This window comes from Diabrotica virgifera, chromosome 6 (genome assembly GCF_917563875.1).
Source record: "Diabrotica virgifera virgifera chromosome 6, PGI_DIABVI_V3a".
Taxonomy (NCBI): Eukaryota; Metazoa; Arthropoda; class Insecta; order Coleoptera; family Chrysomelidae; genus Diabrotica; species Diabrotica virgifera.
In genome coordinates, this window is record NC_065448.1 from 51,646,700 (window position 1) to 51,661,083 (window position 14,384).

Sequence of the window (14,384 nt, forward strand, 5' to 3'; positions counted from 1 at the left end):
TGTTACCGTTGAGAAGCGAAAACTGTCTTTTGCCACTTTTATACAACTGGAAATTGTAAAAGAGGTTCTAGTTGCCAATACCATCATCCAGTTCCAGTTCATACAAGGTTCCAGGAGGAACTATCTCTTAAGGAGGGGACAATGTTACGTCAAACCCTTGCTATGGCCCTGATCGTATATACTACGCAATTCGATCTACAGCTGTTTTAAAGCTGCCGATAAAATTCTGGGAGCGTTCCGAACAGTGAGACAAGTATATTGTATAAGAGCAGTTTAGATTGTTACGAGTTAGTCTAAAGTACAAATTGGTACTGTTAAGTAAATAAGTGATATAAATTAATTGTGTTTTAGTGTTAGGGTTAGAAGACTTTAAATAAATTAAAATAAACATTACATAATGTATCATTAAACTCTTTCAGATTACATCGTCAGGAATATGCAGGATAACTCCAGAATCGATAGCATACATGCATAAAGCGTTATTACCCGAATCGTCTAATCCTGAAGCGGCCGCATACTTTACACGACTTATAGAAGAATCTTTAAAAACGAGATTTACGCAATTCAACTTTTTCTTACATAATTTAGCACAACTTAAGTTTACTGCAGAGAATAATGAAGGTTCATTGTTATCTTTTGTACCAAAAACCTACAGGTAAGTTAATATTAGTGTTTAGAGAACTAAGTTTTTTTTCTAATTAAAGTTAAACTATAAACTGGGTTGATGTAGATATAGACGTTTCCTCTTTATAAAATATGCCGTAGGCGATCTGGATTCTTATTCTTTCGGTGCGATATTAGGTCCTCCTAACGTTGGCAACTACATTGGCGAGTTGTTCACGGTCTTCAGCTAATCGAAATAGTTATTCATCACTGCGTAATCTTGACCAATCGCCAATTTCCTTGAGTCATGATATCGGCTTCCTTCCAATTCCTTTTATTTCCTTTCCAATTTTACCTTTCATGAAGAAATGTATACCGGTCTCCTTGAAGAACTTTCTCTAGATAAGAAATTTTTCTTTTTGAATAGCATTCAATATTTCTAATTACCACAGGTCCAGGGTATTCGGAGCATTATTCTATACAACCACATCTCAAATACCTCTAAGCGGAAGCGATTAATCGTATTAGCCTTTAGAGTCCAGGTCTTGGTACCATGTAACAACGCTGGTCAAATATAGCATTTGATCATTCTTTGGCGTAATTTTTGGTTTAAGGTGTGGTTACAAAAGAATGATTTCATTTTTAGATGCGTTGTGAGAGCTTTAATTCTGCATGTGATCTCTTCACTAGGGTCTAGTTGGTCTGTAATGTATCATTCCAGATATTTAAAGTAACTCTCCCAATATTTTGTTGGTCTATCTATAGAGGAGCATTCATTTTTAGACCCATTTCTCTTCCTGTTGTCGTGTTTACGCAGTCCAGTAACTCGGAGGCACTGGAAACTATCGAATAAGATGTCAGTGTCGTCAGCTTCTATAAGATTATCAATCAGTTTACCATTGATTTTCACTTCAAAGTCTTTATCTTACAAACCCTGTATGAAAATTATATTCGAGTAGATATTAAATAACAGCGGGAATAGAATGCACCGCTGTTGGAGGGCTCTTTGAATGCAACATTCGCCGGTTTATCTCCCATCAACTCGTACCACTGTTTTTTGCTTCCAATACAAGATTTCGATAATACGTTGGTCTATCAAGATTAACTAGTTCTATTTCTGACAGCATTGGGAAGCACTTTGTATCTATGAATTCTATCCGTTGGCGTATTACGCAGCCAATATAAGCTAGGTCTCTGTTATAATCTATCTTTGCCTTTGTGTTAGAAATTTTTTATCCTCTTAGACCGGGCAGTACCGTCGCCCCCGCTAGCGCAATTATTCCGATTCGATTTTTTTGCACAAACTTACTCAAAAAGAGGTCCTTACAACATATCCACAGGGTGCCGGGCGGTGCCGTGGTCGAAAAATGTTTTAAACAATTTTTTTTAAACAAATTCACAAAAATAGTTTTTTCATTTCCGACAATTTTTTTTAGATAATTTGGGTCATTGTGAGTAAAAAAGGTCTCTAGTCATTTTTCTCTAAACTTGACTGTTGTCGAGTTTTACGCGATTAAAAATTTGAAAAATGCGAAAATGGCGATTTTCAAGGCTTCATAACTCGATTAAAAATTATTATTATGAAATTCAAAAAGTGACAAAATCAAGATTCAAATATCTTCTTCAACGTCTTGAAGAGATTTTTGGCATTATTTTATTACAAAGCTGTTATTTTTAGTAATTAACAATTAGCGGTATAGTCCAACTGTATCGTCGCCCCCGTTAGCGGAACTATTTCGATTAGATTTTTTTGCACAAACTTACTCAAAAATAGGTCCTATAACATATCCACAGAGTGCCGACCGGTGGTCGAAAAATTTTTTAAACAATATGTTTTAAACAAATTCACAAAAATAATTTTTTTATTTCCAACAATTTTTTTTAGATAATTTGGGTCATTCTGAGCAAAAAAGGTCTCTTGTAGTTTTCGTCTCAAATTGATTGTTGTCGAGTTATACGCGATTTAAAATTTGAAAAATGCGAAAATGGCCATTTTCAAGGGTTAGTAATTCGATTAAAAATTATTATTAAGAAAGTCAGAAAGTGACCACATCAAAGTTTAAAACTTTGTTTTGTTTATTTATTTTTTTTTGCAAATGTTATTCAATTTTTCATCAACTATCGCCAAGTTAAATGCATAATATTTTATAATAGAATCAATCACGGCAATTATTCTAATTCATCCGCTTCAATAATTAAACATAACATAATTTTAATAACAAATAGGTAAATGAAACATTTTTTAACAAATAAAATAGTCATATTAATCGAGTTATTAAGTCTTGAAAATGGCCAGTTTCGCATTTTTAAAAAATTTTTAATCGCGTATAACTCGACAACAGTCAATTTTAGAGAAAAATGACAAGAGACCTTTTTTGCTCAGAATGACCCAAATTATCTAAAAAATAATTGTTGGTAATAAAAAAATTATTTTTGTGAATTTGTTTAAAAAAAATTGTTTAAACAATTTTTCGACCACGGCACCGCCCGGCACCCTGTGGATATATTATAAGGACCTCTTTTTGAGTAAGTTTGTGCAAAAAAATCTAATCGAAATAGTTCCGTTAACGGGGGGCGACGATACAGTTGGACTATAGCGCTAATTGTTAATAACTAAAAATAACAGCTTTGTAATAAATTAATGACAAAAATCTCTTCAGAACGCTGAAGAAGGTATTTGAATCTTATTTTGTCACTTTTTGAATTTCATAATAATCATTTTTGATCGAGTTATGAAGCCTTGAAAATGGCCATTTTCGCATTTTTCAAATTTTTAATCGCGTATAACTCGACAACAGTCAATTTTAGAGAAAAATGACAAGAGACCTTTTTTGCTCAGGATGACCCAAATTATCTAAAAAAGAAATTTTTGGAAATAAAAAAAATATTTGTGTGAATTTGTTTAAAAAAAATTGTTTAAAACATTTTTCGACCACGGCACCGCCCGGCACCCTGTGGATATGTTATAAGGACCTCTTTTTAAGTAAGTTTGTGCAAAAAAATCGAATCGGAATAATTGCGCTAGCGGGGGCGACGATACTGCCCGGTCTATCTTCTGTCATCTTATGGCTTAAATCTATAATCGAGGCCTTCGTAGCAACAGTGGCCTAAGCCGCAAATTGAGCATTTTTAGATTAATATATCAATAAAAGCAGCAACATTAGATCTTTGGATGAACAGGGGCCTACACAACCTACCTCTATATTTGGCTAGATGGCTCTACATAATTTCTTGTTCCCTTAACCAAATATACTGGAAATACGAATGCAAGGATTGCATTTATCTCAAAACTTCGATTTTGGGCTTAGGCCACTGTTAATCTGATAGCGTCAATTAATACATCCAGTAAATAAATAAGGATTATTTGATAATTGATATTATTTTTTTACAGTCTGGCTACTGATGGTCAATTGGTCCACGTAGAAGTAGTTAACTACAGAAAGAGATATGATCCAGATAAATATTATGTGTATATTTTAAGAGTTTACAGAAAAGATCAAAGGCAACCGATGGAAATTCAAAGGACGTACAAAGAATTTTGCGAGTTGCATCAGAAGTTATGTATTTATTTTCCCTTGGCCAAATTACACAGGTTAGTATTTTATATTTTAATGTATGTATAATGATTAGGTTATTTTTCCACCTCTTCAGCCAAATATATTTGACATAAAACAAGTATCAGTGTCAATTTTAGATCATTTAACACTTTCACTCCCATGGAAGTTTTGAACAAAGTGGTCATAGCAAAGAAATGTTTTTTTTTCTGGCAAAATTGTATTGATTTCGTTAGAAAGTAAGTTCAGCCATTAGGAATGGTGTATTTTTTTGCTTTGGTTTGGAACCTTTAGCCACAAATATAAGTATTTATTCATACATGATTGTACAGGGAGGATACTTTTCACACTCAGAGGTTCATGAGAGCTAGTTCAGTATGAATTTAGTGTGTTATGTCATAACACACAAGACATAAACCACGGTTAGATAAGTAGGCAACATCACGACAACCACATTTAGATAATTACACATATAAAGGAAATATCCGTTCATAAGATTAATTTTTTAAACATAACTTCAATTTTTTGCAAAATTCTTATAATTAGTTTAACATTTTTTGTATTGTCTTCACGTACAATTAAGTTTAAGGGAGTATTTCACGTGTTTGGCTTGAGATGTAAGGCACAGTTGAATATTATGTGTTTTAAATCAGCTGTGGTAGTTCCACACTAGGAATGTTATTGTATAATTATTTTCTTTGCTATTTTAAGTATATTTATTTCTGATACACACGGGTAATGAAGGATATTTTCGGTGTTAACATTCATTGTAGTCCGTGTATATTGTAAATAATGCACAGGTCTTTCCAGTCGTTTTTATTCAAAAAACCTCAAATACTAAGAAAATAGGCGTTTGATAAACAAATATGATAACGTTTAAACTAATTAATTGATGGGTCTCAAATTTTGAGGGTTTGTTATGTACCTGCCCCAATACCCAACTTTAAGTGAAACACCAAAGTTCGAAATTAGTTTTAATTAAAGAACAAATAACGATTTTCACGTATTTTGCAGTTTGCGAAGAAAAAAATTGACTTTTTAACTTTCAAAAATCGGTATTTTGAAGCTTTTTCAATTTTCAAAAAAATCAAATTTTGCAATTTTATCTCAACTATTTAGCTTTTAATGGGGTGCAAAAAATCGAAAAAATCGCGTTTTTTGCACTAAATTGTGAATCATTAAAAAACGGCCCCAAACTCTAGACAGGAAATAAGTAGGTTTTCATCTTATAGGTCTATACTAACTAAAGAAGCTATCCGTGAATATATTATTATGATATATATCGAACGGTATATCGATACCTGAATAATTCAGTTTCCCGAATATGATCTATTTTTTGCTTATTTCCCTGGAGTACAGTCCGATATCGTTCTTTTGGCTATGCTTCTTGCTATGCCAAAACAATATCTAAAATTTAATTATATTTTAAATAGATATCAATAATCTAACTGAAATAATTTGGTTCTAATGTTTAAAGCTTTGTAAGGTTGCTCAAAAATATACAAAAGGTAATATTGTCGATTTCTTTATTTAAAAATCAGTCACTAAACAAATATATGAAGTATTGTGAGTATGATTACGTACCGATATCAATATTTTTGTAGAACAATTAGTACTTAAGAGTTAGTATTAATAAAATAAAAGATAAGGAACTTATAAAAATTGCAGAATTTTATGTAACAGCAAGTAGATAAATGTTATTATTATTTTATAGCAATAGATTAAAATGCTCGCGTACTTCTTGAAATGCTCATGTATATTTTTCATATGCAGGATTTTAAAAACATTAGTAGACATTGAAATATAAAAACGTATACTATACTACATTTAAGCTTTGCAATTAATGTATACGTATAATGTATACAGGGTGTCCCGAAAAGATTGGTCATAAATTATACCACAGATTCTGGGGTCAAAAATAGATTGATTGAACCTCACTTACCTTTATACAATAGTGCACACAAAAAAAGTTACAGCCCTTTGAAGTTATAAAATGAAAATCGATTTTTTTTATATATATCGAAAACTCTCAGAGATTTTTTAATGAAAATAGACATATGGCATTTTTATGGCAGCAACATCTTAAAAAAAAATTAAAGTGAAATTTGTGCGCCCCATAAAAATTTTAAGGGGTTTTGTTCCCTTAAACCCCCCGAAACTTTTTTGTACGTTCCAAATGAATTATTATTGTGGCACCATTAGTTAAACACAATGTTTCTAAAACTTTTTTGCCTCTTAGTACTTTTTCGATAAGTCAGTGTTTATCGAGATATTTTAAATATTTATCGAATCCACCACATATTTGTATATGGTTAAGTACGGTTATAGAGACCTGTTAATAATCTGAAAATCTATTTATAATTTACATTTTTAGGTATATTTTGAAAAAGAAGCTACATCTCGATAAAAGGTGACATAAAAAAAAGACGAAGAGGCAAAAGTCTTAAAAACACTGTGTTTAACTAATGGTACCACAATAATAGTTTTATTGGAACGTACACAAACATTTGGGGGGTTTAAAGGAACAAAACCCCCATAAAATTTTTACGTAAATATATTGAAAAAGAAGCCGCATCTCGATAAAAACTGGCTTATCGAAAAAATACTAGGAGCCAAAAAAGTTTTAAAAACGTTGTGTTTAACTAAAAATGGTACCACAATAATGAATTAATTGGAACGTACACAAAAGTTTGGGGGGTTTAAGGGAACAAAATCCCCATAAATTTTTTATGGGGTGGACAAATTTCACTATAATTTTGTTTTAAAATTTTCCTTCCATAAGAATGATACATGTCTATTTTCAATAAAAAATCTCAATAGTTTTCGATATATTGAAAACAATCGATTTTCATTTTGTAACTTCAAAGGGTTGTAACTTTTTTTATGAGCACATTTGTACTAAGGTAAGTTAGGTTCAATCGAACTATTTTTGACCCCAGAATGTTTGGTATAATTTATGACCAATCTTTTCGGGACACCCTGTATAATTAATTAATATACAGGGTGTTGGTAAATAAGTATGAAAAATTTTAAGGGCTAATTCTACATGAAAAATTAATGCCAGTTTGCTCTATAAACATACGTCCGCAAATGCTTAGTTTCGGAGATACGGGGTGTTGAAATTTTTATTTCAAACTGCCAATTTATTTATTGCTCTCAGACCAGTGGAGCTATGAAAATGAAATTTGGTGAGTTTTAGGAGGTAGTTATTACGAATTTTATAACATACAATTAAGAATTTTGTATTCATCATTGGCGCGCCTACGGGCAATGGTCTGAATTATTTTAAAGAAAAAAATAGTACGCCACTGAGATATTTCGAATTAGAAATTATTTTTAAATTCCACGTCTAATTTATGATAAAAAACCTTTCTTGCATTTTTTTCTTATGATGCACCGTTTTTATGCAGAAAAATAAAACATCTTGGCGCATATTTTTCATTTCTTACATTACATCATCAAGAACTATCCAATATAATAATACTAAACTAGAACAATAACAGAAAATATTACTAATACCATTTCAACTAGGTACAAAGCTGCAAGAAATGTTTAAAATGATCTCCTTTACAGGTAACAGAAGAATTTTATATTCATCATTGGCGCGCGTATGGGTAATGGTCTGAATTTTTTGAAGAAAAAAATAGTACGCCACTGAGATACGTCAAACTAAAAATCATTTTTGAATTCCTCATTCAATTGACGACAAGAAATCTCTTTGATTTTTTTTCATATTCGGCGCCGTTTTTATGCAAAAAAAATTAAACATCTTAACGTTTACAAAGTATTTGAACTAAAATTCTATGCATATGGAAACTACCTCAAATACTTGGTAAGCGTTAAGATGTTTTATTTTTTTGTATAAAAACGGCGCCTCGTATGAAAAAAAAGGAAAGAAAGATTTTTTGTCGTAAATTGAACGAGGAATTCAAAAATGATTTTTAGTTTGACATATCTCAGTGGCGTACTATTTTTTTCTTCAAAAAATTCAGACCATTACCCGTACGCGCGCCAATCATGAATATAAAATTCTTCTGTTATCTGTAAAGGAGATCATTTTAAACATTTCTTGCAGCTTTGCACCTAGTTGAAATTTTATTAGTAATATTTTCTGTTATATTTTCTGTTAAATGAAAAATACGCGCCAAGATGTTTTATTTTTCTGCATAACGGTGCATCATATGAAAAAAAGACAAGAAAGGTTTTTTATCATAAATTAGACGTGGAATTTAAAAATAATTTTTAATTCGAAATATCTCAGTGGCGTACTATTTTTTTCTTTAAAAAAATTCAGACCATTGCCCGTAGGCGCGCCAATGATGAATACAAAATTCTAAATTGTATGTCAAAAAATTCGTAATAACTACCTCCTAAAACTCACCAAATTTCATTTTCATAGCTCAACTGGTCTTAGAGCAATAAATAAATTGGCAGTTTGAAATAAAAATTTCAACACCCCGTATCTCCGAAACTAAGCATTTGCGGACATATGTTTATAGAGCAAACTGGTATTAATTTTTCATGTAGAATTAGCCCTTAAAATTTTTCATACTTATTTACTAACACCCTGTATAATAAAATGTTACGTCTGGTCTATATTATTGTATGATTGTGAGACATGGACGTTAAAAACCACAATGCTAAATAAATTAGAAGCTATTGTGGTGCTATCGACGAATCCTAAAGATATCGTGGGTTTCGCACACTTCCAATGAAGATGTTCTCCAAATAATGAATTCAGAACGTCTGCTCATAAACATCATAAAGAGGAGAAAAACAGAATACTTCGTCCATATAATTAGAGGACCTAAATACCATCTACTTCGCCTTATAATACAAGGAAAAGTGGAGGGATTAGTCGAAAGAAACTTTCATGGTTGCATGATATTAGACAATGGTGTGGTTCCACGGTAGAATAATTATTTTTGTCGATAACTCAAAATTATATATTTTGGATTTAATGCGTTTTGCTCAGTTGCTCCTCAATTGTAAATATATAGTGTTTTACATGAGTAAAAATGAGTGACTCAGATTCCGAAGCGACATAAGAGTTACGCGAGGATAAAAAATGAACAATTGATATTTGTTAATCTTCTTGAGAATTGTTAAATTTTATTGGATAAAAGAATGACCCCGAAAATTAAGTATCTTCTTCCTAGTTTGTAGATTTTTCTACGACGCACATTCATAAATGCTGCCATGTTGTAACAAAATACACCTACGCCGAACTCGCCCATCTACCAACTTCACTTAAACTGAAAAACTTCAAAAGCGTAGTGCATTCTTCTATGTATCTGGTAAATATATGCTACGGAGGAAAGTAAATGCTTTGTAAGTGTAGTAAAAACTTTAAATATGTAGTACATACTTGAAGCAATTCGATATTGTGCTAATTCTGTTAGCATTTTCTGCTGGCCTACAGGATCGAATTCTTTCTCGTTGTCTACTAATATACTCTGGGCTAATTAGCAAAATTCATGGAAAAGTTATTTACCAGCAATTTTATTGCTGGAGTCGAATTATAAGATCCCATATATTAATAATATAGGTATGCAAAGTCCGCAGATAGTGTGCTACTTTTTTTATAAACAAAATGGCGCCGACAAATCGTATTTTTTTCAATTATTGCTCTATAACTCCGAAGATTTTAACTTTACAACAAAAACACCCAAATAAAAATTCACCGCAATTAAATTCTGCATAGAGATATGTTTTTTCCGATTTACTCCGACGAAAATTTTCCTCGGAAAATGCGGGTTTTCCCAACAAAATCTCTAATTTTCAAATAAAGTTTTAGGTAAGTAATTATTAATCAATAATTAAATAACTTAGTGACATCAAAGCTTTCTTAGTATAGATTGTAATTCCAGAAGCCGGTGAAAATTCAACGAATATTTTAGCAACAATTCAATTGTTAATTAATAATTTACGATCGTAATAATAACCAAAATAATCATGATACATTGATCAAACGTATAAATATTATAAAGATGAGATGCTTATTTAATATTTTATCGACAAAATATAAATTTTTCGTTTTTTGCATAATCTTTAAATTTTGAAAAAAAAATAGTTATAATACGCTGGTCTAATTAGTAAAGTACAAAGAAAGGTTATTTATCACCAATTTTATTGCTGGAATCGAATATTATGATCCTATATATTAATAATATAGGTATGCAAAGTCCACAGACTTTGCATACTTATTTTATTAACAAAATGGCGCCCCCAAATCGTGTTTATTCAATTATTGGTCTATAACTCCGAAGATTTTAACTTTACACCAAAAACACTAAAATAAAAATTCACACCAATTTAATTCTATATAGGGGCATGTTTTTCACGATTTGCTCCGACGAAAATTTTCCTCGAAAAATGTATGTTTTCCCAACAAAATCTCGAATTTTCAAATAATTTTTTTGGGCAAGTAATTATTTATCAATAATTAAATACCTTGGTGAAATAAAAGCTTTTTTGGTATAGATTATAACTGCAGAAGCCGGTGAAAATTAAACGAATATTTTAGCAACAATTCAATTGTTAATTAACAATTTACAGTCGCAATAACAACCAAAATAATCATGAGACATTGATCAAACTTAGAAAGATTATAAAGATATGATGCCTATTTAATATTTTGTCGACAAAATATAAATTTTTCATTTTTTTTGCATAATCTTTAAATGTTTCAAAAAATAATTATAAACAAATTAATATTTCTCAGAAATTGTTTATTATATTATAATTTAAAAAAAATACTTAAAATGCGTATTTCAAAGGTCTTGAAAATGAATGCTTTAAAAAAATTTTCAAACCATTTGCAAAAAAGTTATGAAACAGGAAAGTAAACATACGATTACTCCATTATTTATAATTTGTTTTAATTGTTTCAAAGCTTAAAAGTGAGTTTATGGTAAAAACTAATTCCTCTCAAAAAAATGTCAAACATTAGTTCAATGGTGATATTTTAATCAAAGATCAAAAATGTTTTTTTTGTAATTTTTAGCGCGAAAGTAGGCTTGATACAGAGCCGGAGATGTTCACTAGAAGCGACTGACACGCTTTAAACTCGCGCGGGTTGTGTATGTGGACGGGTATAATACATAATACATAGCTACGGTACTGTATTAGTCTACTTTCGCGCGTGTAAATACAAAAAAAAATATTTATAATCTTTAATTAAAATATAACCATTAAACTAATAATCGATATTTTTTGTAAGTAATTAGCTTGTACTTTAGACTCACTTTTACGCTTTGAAAGAATTAAAAAAATTATAAACAACGTAATAGTCGTATGTTTACTTTGCTGTTTCATAACTTTTTTGCAAATGGTTGGGAAAAAGTTTTAAAGCATTCATTTTCAAGATCATTGAAATACGCATTTTACCTATTTTTTAAAATTAGAATATAATAAAAACTTTCTGAGAAACGTTAATTTGTTTATAACTATTTTTTTTAAACATTTAAAGATTATTCAAGAAAATTAAAAATTTATATTTTGTCGACAAAATATTAAATAGGTATCTCATCTTTATAAGATTTCAAAATTTGATCAGTGTATCATAATTATTGTGGTTATTATTGCGACCGTCAATTATTAATTAACAATTGAATTGTTTCTAAAATATTCGTTTAATTTTCACCGGCTTCTGGAACTATAATCTAAAAATCAAACCAAGAAAGCTTTTATGTCACCGAGTTATTTAATTATTGGTAGATAATTACTTAGCTAAAACTTTAATTGAAATTTAAAGAATTTGTTGGGAAAACCCGCATTTTCCGAGGAAAATTTTCATCGGAGCAGATCGGAAAAACATGTCTTTATGCATAATTTAATTTCGGTGAATTTTTATTAGGGTGTTTTTGGTGTAAAGTTAAAATGTTCGTAGTTATGGAGCAAAAATTAAAAAAAAAACACGATTTGGGGGCGCCATTTTGTTAATAAAAAAAGTAGCACACTATCTGCGGACTTTGCATACCTATATTATTAATATATATAATCATAAGCTTCGATTCCAGCAATAAAATTGCTGGTAAATAATTTTTCCCAAAAATGGCCTATTTTCCGATAATCAGCCCAGACTAATATGAGTGCCAATGGTTTGTTGTATTCTGCGTACTCAGGCATGATATGTTATACCGGTGATGTAGTTGAGAGCATTTCATTTTGGTCCAAGCTACCGCAAGTGCCCGTGATGAGAGGTGAATATTTCGAAACACGTGTAGAGCAATAGGGAACTTGCATAACATTTTAAATTCGAAAAAAAATGTTATAAATCACAACGGAACATAATTTAAAACATGTATCAAAGATAAAAAAAGTTGTTTTTATGTTCCGTTTGGCCCCTAAAGACGATTATAAATTCAAATTATTGTAGCTAGCCCAAAACGCGTCGTGACGTCATATGATTATATGTTTACATTCTGGACCAACAAAGTAAACAAAATTGTATATAATTTTAAATTAGACATTATAAACGTCAGTAGAAAATACGTTTGATCGTTTGAACTATTTTAAATCCATAGAAATCTTGTACTTTTTAAACTATGTGACGTCATGGGTCGTTTGAACTATTTTAAAATACAGAAGACTTTAAACTTGTACTTCTATATGAGTTTTTGAAGCGTGAAATTCTGGAAATCTCACTTTTAAACAAAACTGAAAAATATTATGTAATAAAAAAAGTGCAAGTTCCCTGTTGCAGAGTTTGAAGCAATGCAACCTGTTCACTTTTATTCTATCTTTCTGTCTAATGAAAAGTTCTTATCCCTTTATGCTTAGGTGACCAGCCATTTCGTGTCTGTCGTGCTTGTACATGATATATCCTTTTTGGACGTATATAAACGGTGTGTCACATTTAAGGTTGAGCGGTGCATTTTTTATATCCAATCAGAAATCAGGTTATACAAAAGCTGTATCTGGCACTTTTATCTTGTGGATGTCGTGAAGATTTGTTTTATATCCTGCAATTATTACTTTTTTGTAGAATGTGTCAAATTTCTGTTTGATCAAATTAAGTAATTCGTGAGTAAAATATGAATGAAACTACGATCAGAATTCCAATTATTGGATATTTTATAATATAGGTAAATAAAATACAATACTATTCAACATAATCAATCATACATAAAATACACATTTTTAAATGTAGAATATGGCAGTACTGTTTCTTTAAAGAAACGTAAAGGCATGTATGAAAAGCTCAACCTAAAACATAATATTAGAAAATAAAAAAAAATCAAATGTTTACTTTTTCCTAGTAAATATGGCCATGGTAATAAAAGTAAGTACCAAATAGTTTTTTAGTAATCACAATTTGCTGTAATTCATTTACAATTAATTCCACCTTATGATTAATGATTAATGACAAAACTGTGACACCTAGCCCAAAATTTTTAGCCGAATCGAATAAGCTTTCCACGTATAAATTACTTCAATGAGATATCCACATTATTTCACAATCATTCGACATTCGACTGAATACTGAAATACTACACATTTTGATAACGCAAGTAGCAGTGTCCTATTCATAGATCAGTAAAATAAAACTTAAAATGACGATTTAATAATTTACCTGAGATTTATTCATGAATATAGTTTATAATAAACACTACTCAACAAGAATAATCCAGCAAACGATAAAAAGGACCGATATGAAAATTCTATTATTAAATGTGTAAATCTACACGACGTCACCAAAGGCAAATTTTTTATTGAAAGGATATTGGAAATTTGTCCATTTGTCCAAAGAACTTATAAAAAATATATTAAAAATATCGTCTAAGAAACTATTCGATATTTTATTCTCCAAAAGTACAATAATTTGAATTACATGCAATAATCAATAGTTGAATGAACACACTAACGAACACTAACAATAATTTAACATATGTTAATATCATTTTAGACGTTTAAAACGCGGTGTGAGTTATTTATAACACATTTTTTTGTGAAATTTTTCTGATCAATAAAAAGTTATCTTGCGCATAGTATTCTTGTATGATGGTATTACAAAATATCATGAACCTGACTCGCTCATTTGGTGATATTAATCTACGAACGAAACTATGAAATTTTACATTACTGAAAACATTTATCTGTCTACATGACTATTGAAATTAAAATACACATAGTTTCAAAAGTTATGCATCACCCCTCGTATTCACGATGTTTACGCTTTTATAAATCCGTATCTTTATCACATATTCAATGGGCCTTTTTTAT

At 30.3% G+C, this 14,384-nt stretch overlaps 1 protein-coding gene across 2 annotated transcripts in view; it reads left to right on the plus strand.

The window, feature by feature from the left end:
• Nucleotides 1-14,384, plus strand: part of LOC114325900 (phosphatidylinositol 4-phosphate 3-kinase C2 domain-containing subunit alpha) — a 285,129-nt gene that overhangs the window by 221,375 nt on the left and 49,370 nt on the right. For both annotated transcript variants that reach the window (XM_028274045.2, XM_028274046.2), the window contains exons 22-23: nt 420-655; nt 3,995-4,195. In XM_028274045.2, coding sequence (XP_028129846.1) covers nt 420-655; nt 3,995-4,195 — 437 coding nt within the window. The remainder of the gene's footprint in view (nt 1-419; nt 656-3,994; nt 4,196-14,384) is intronic.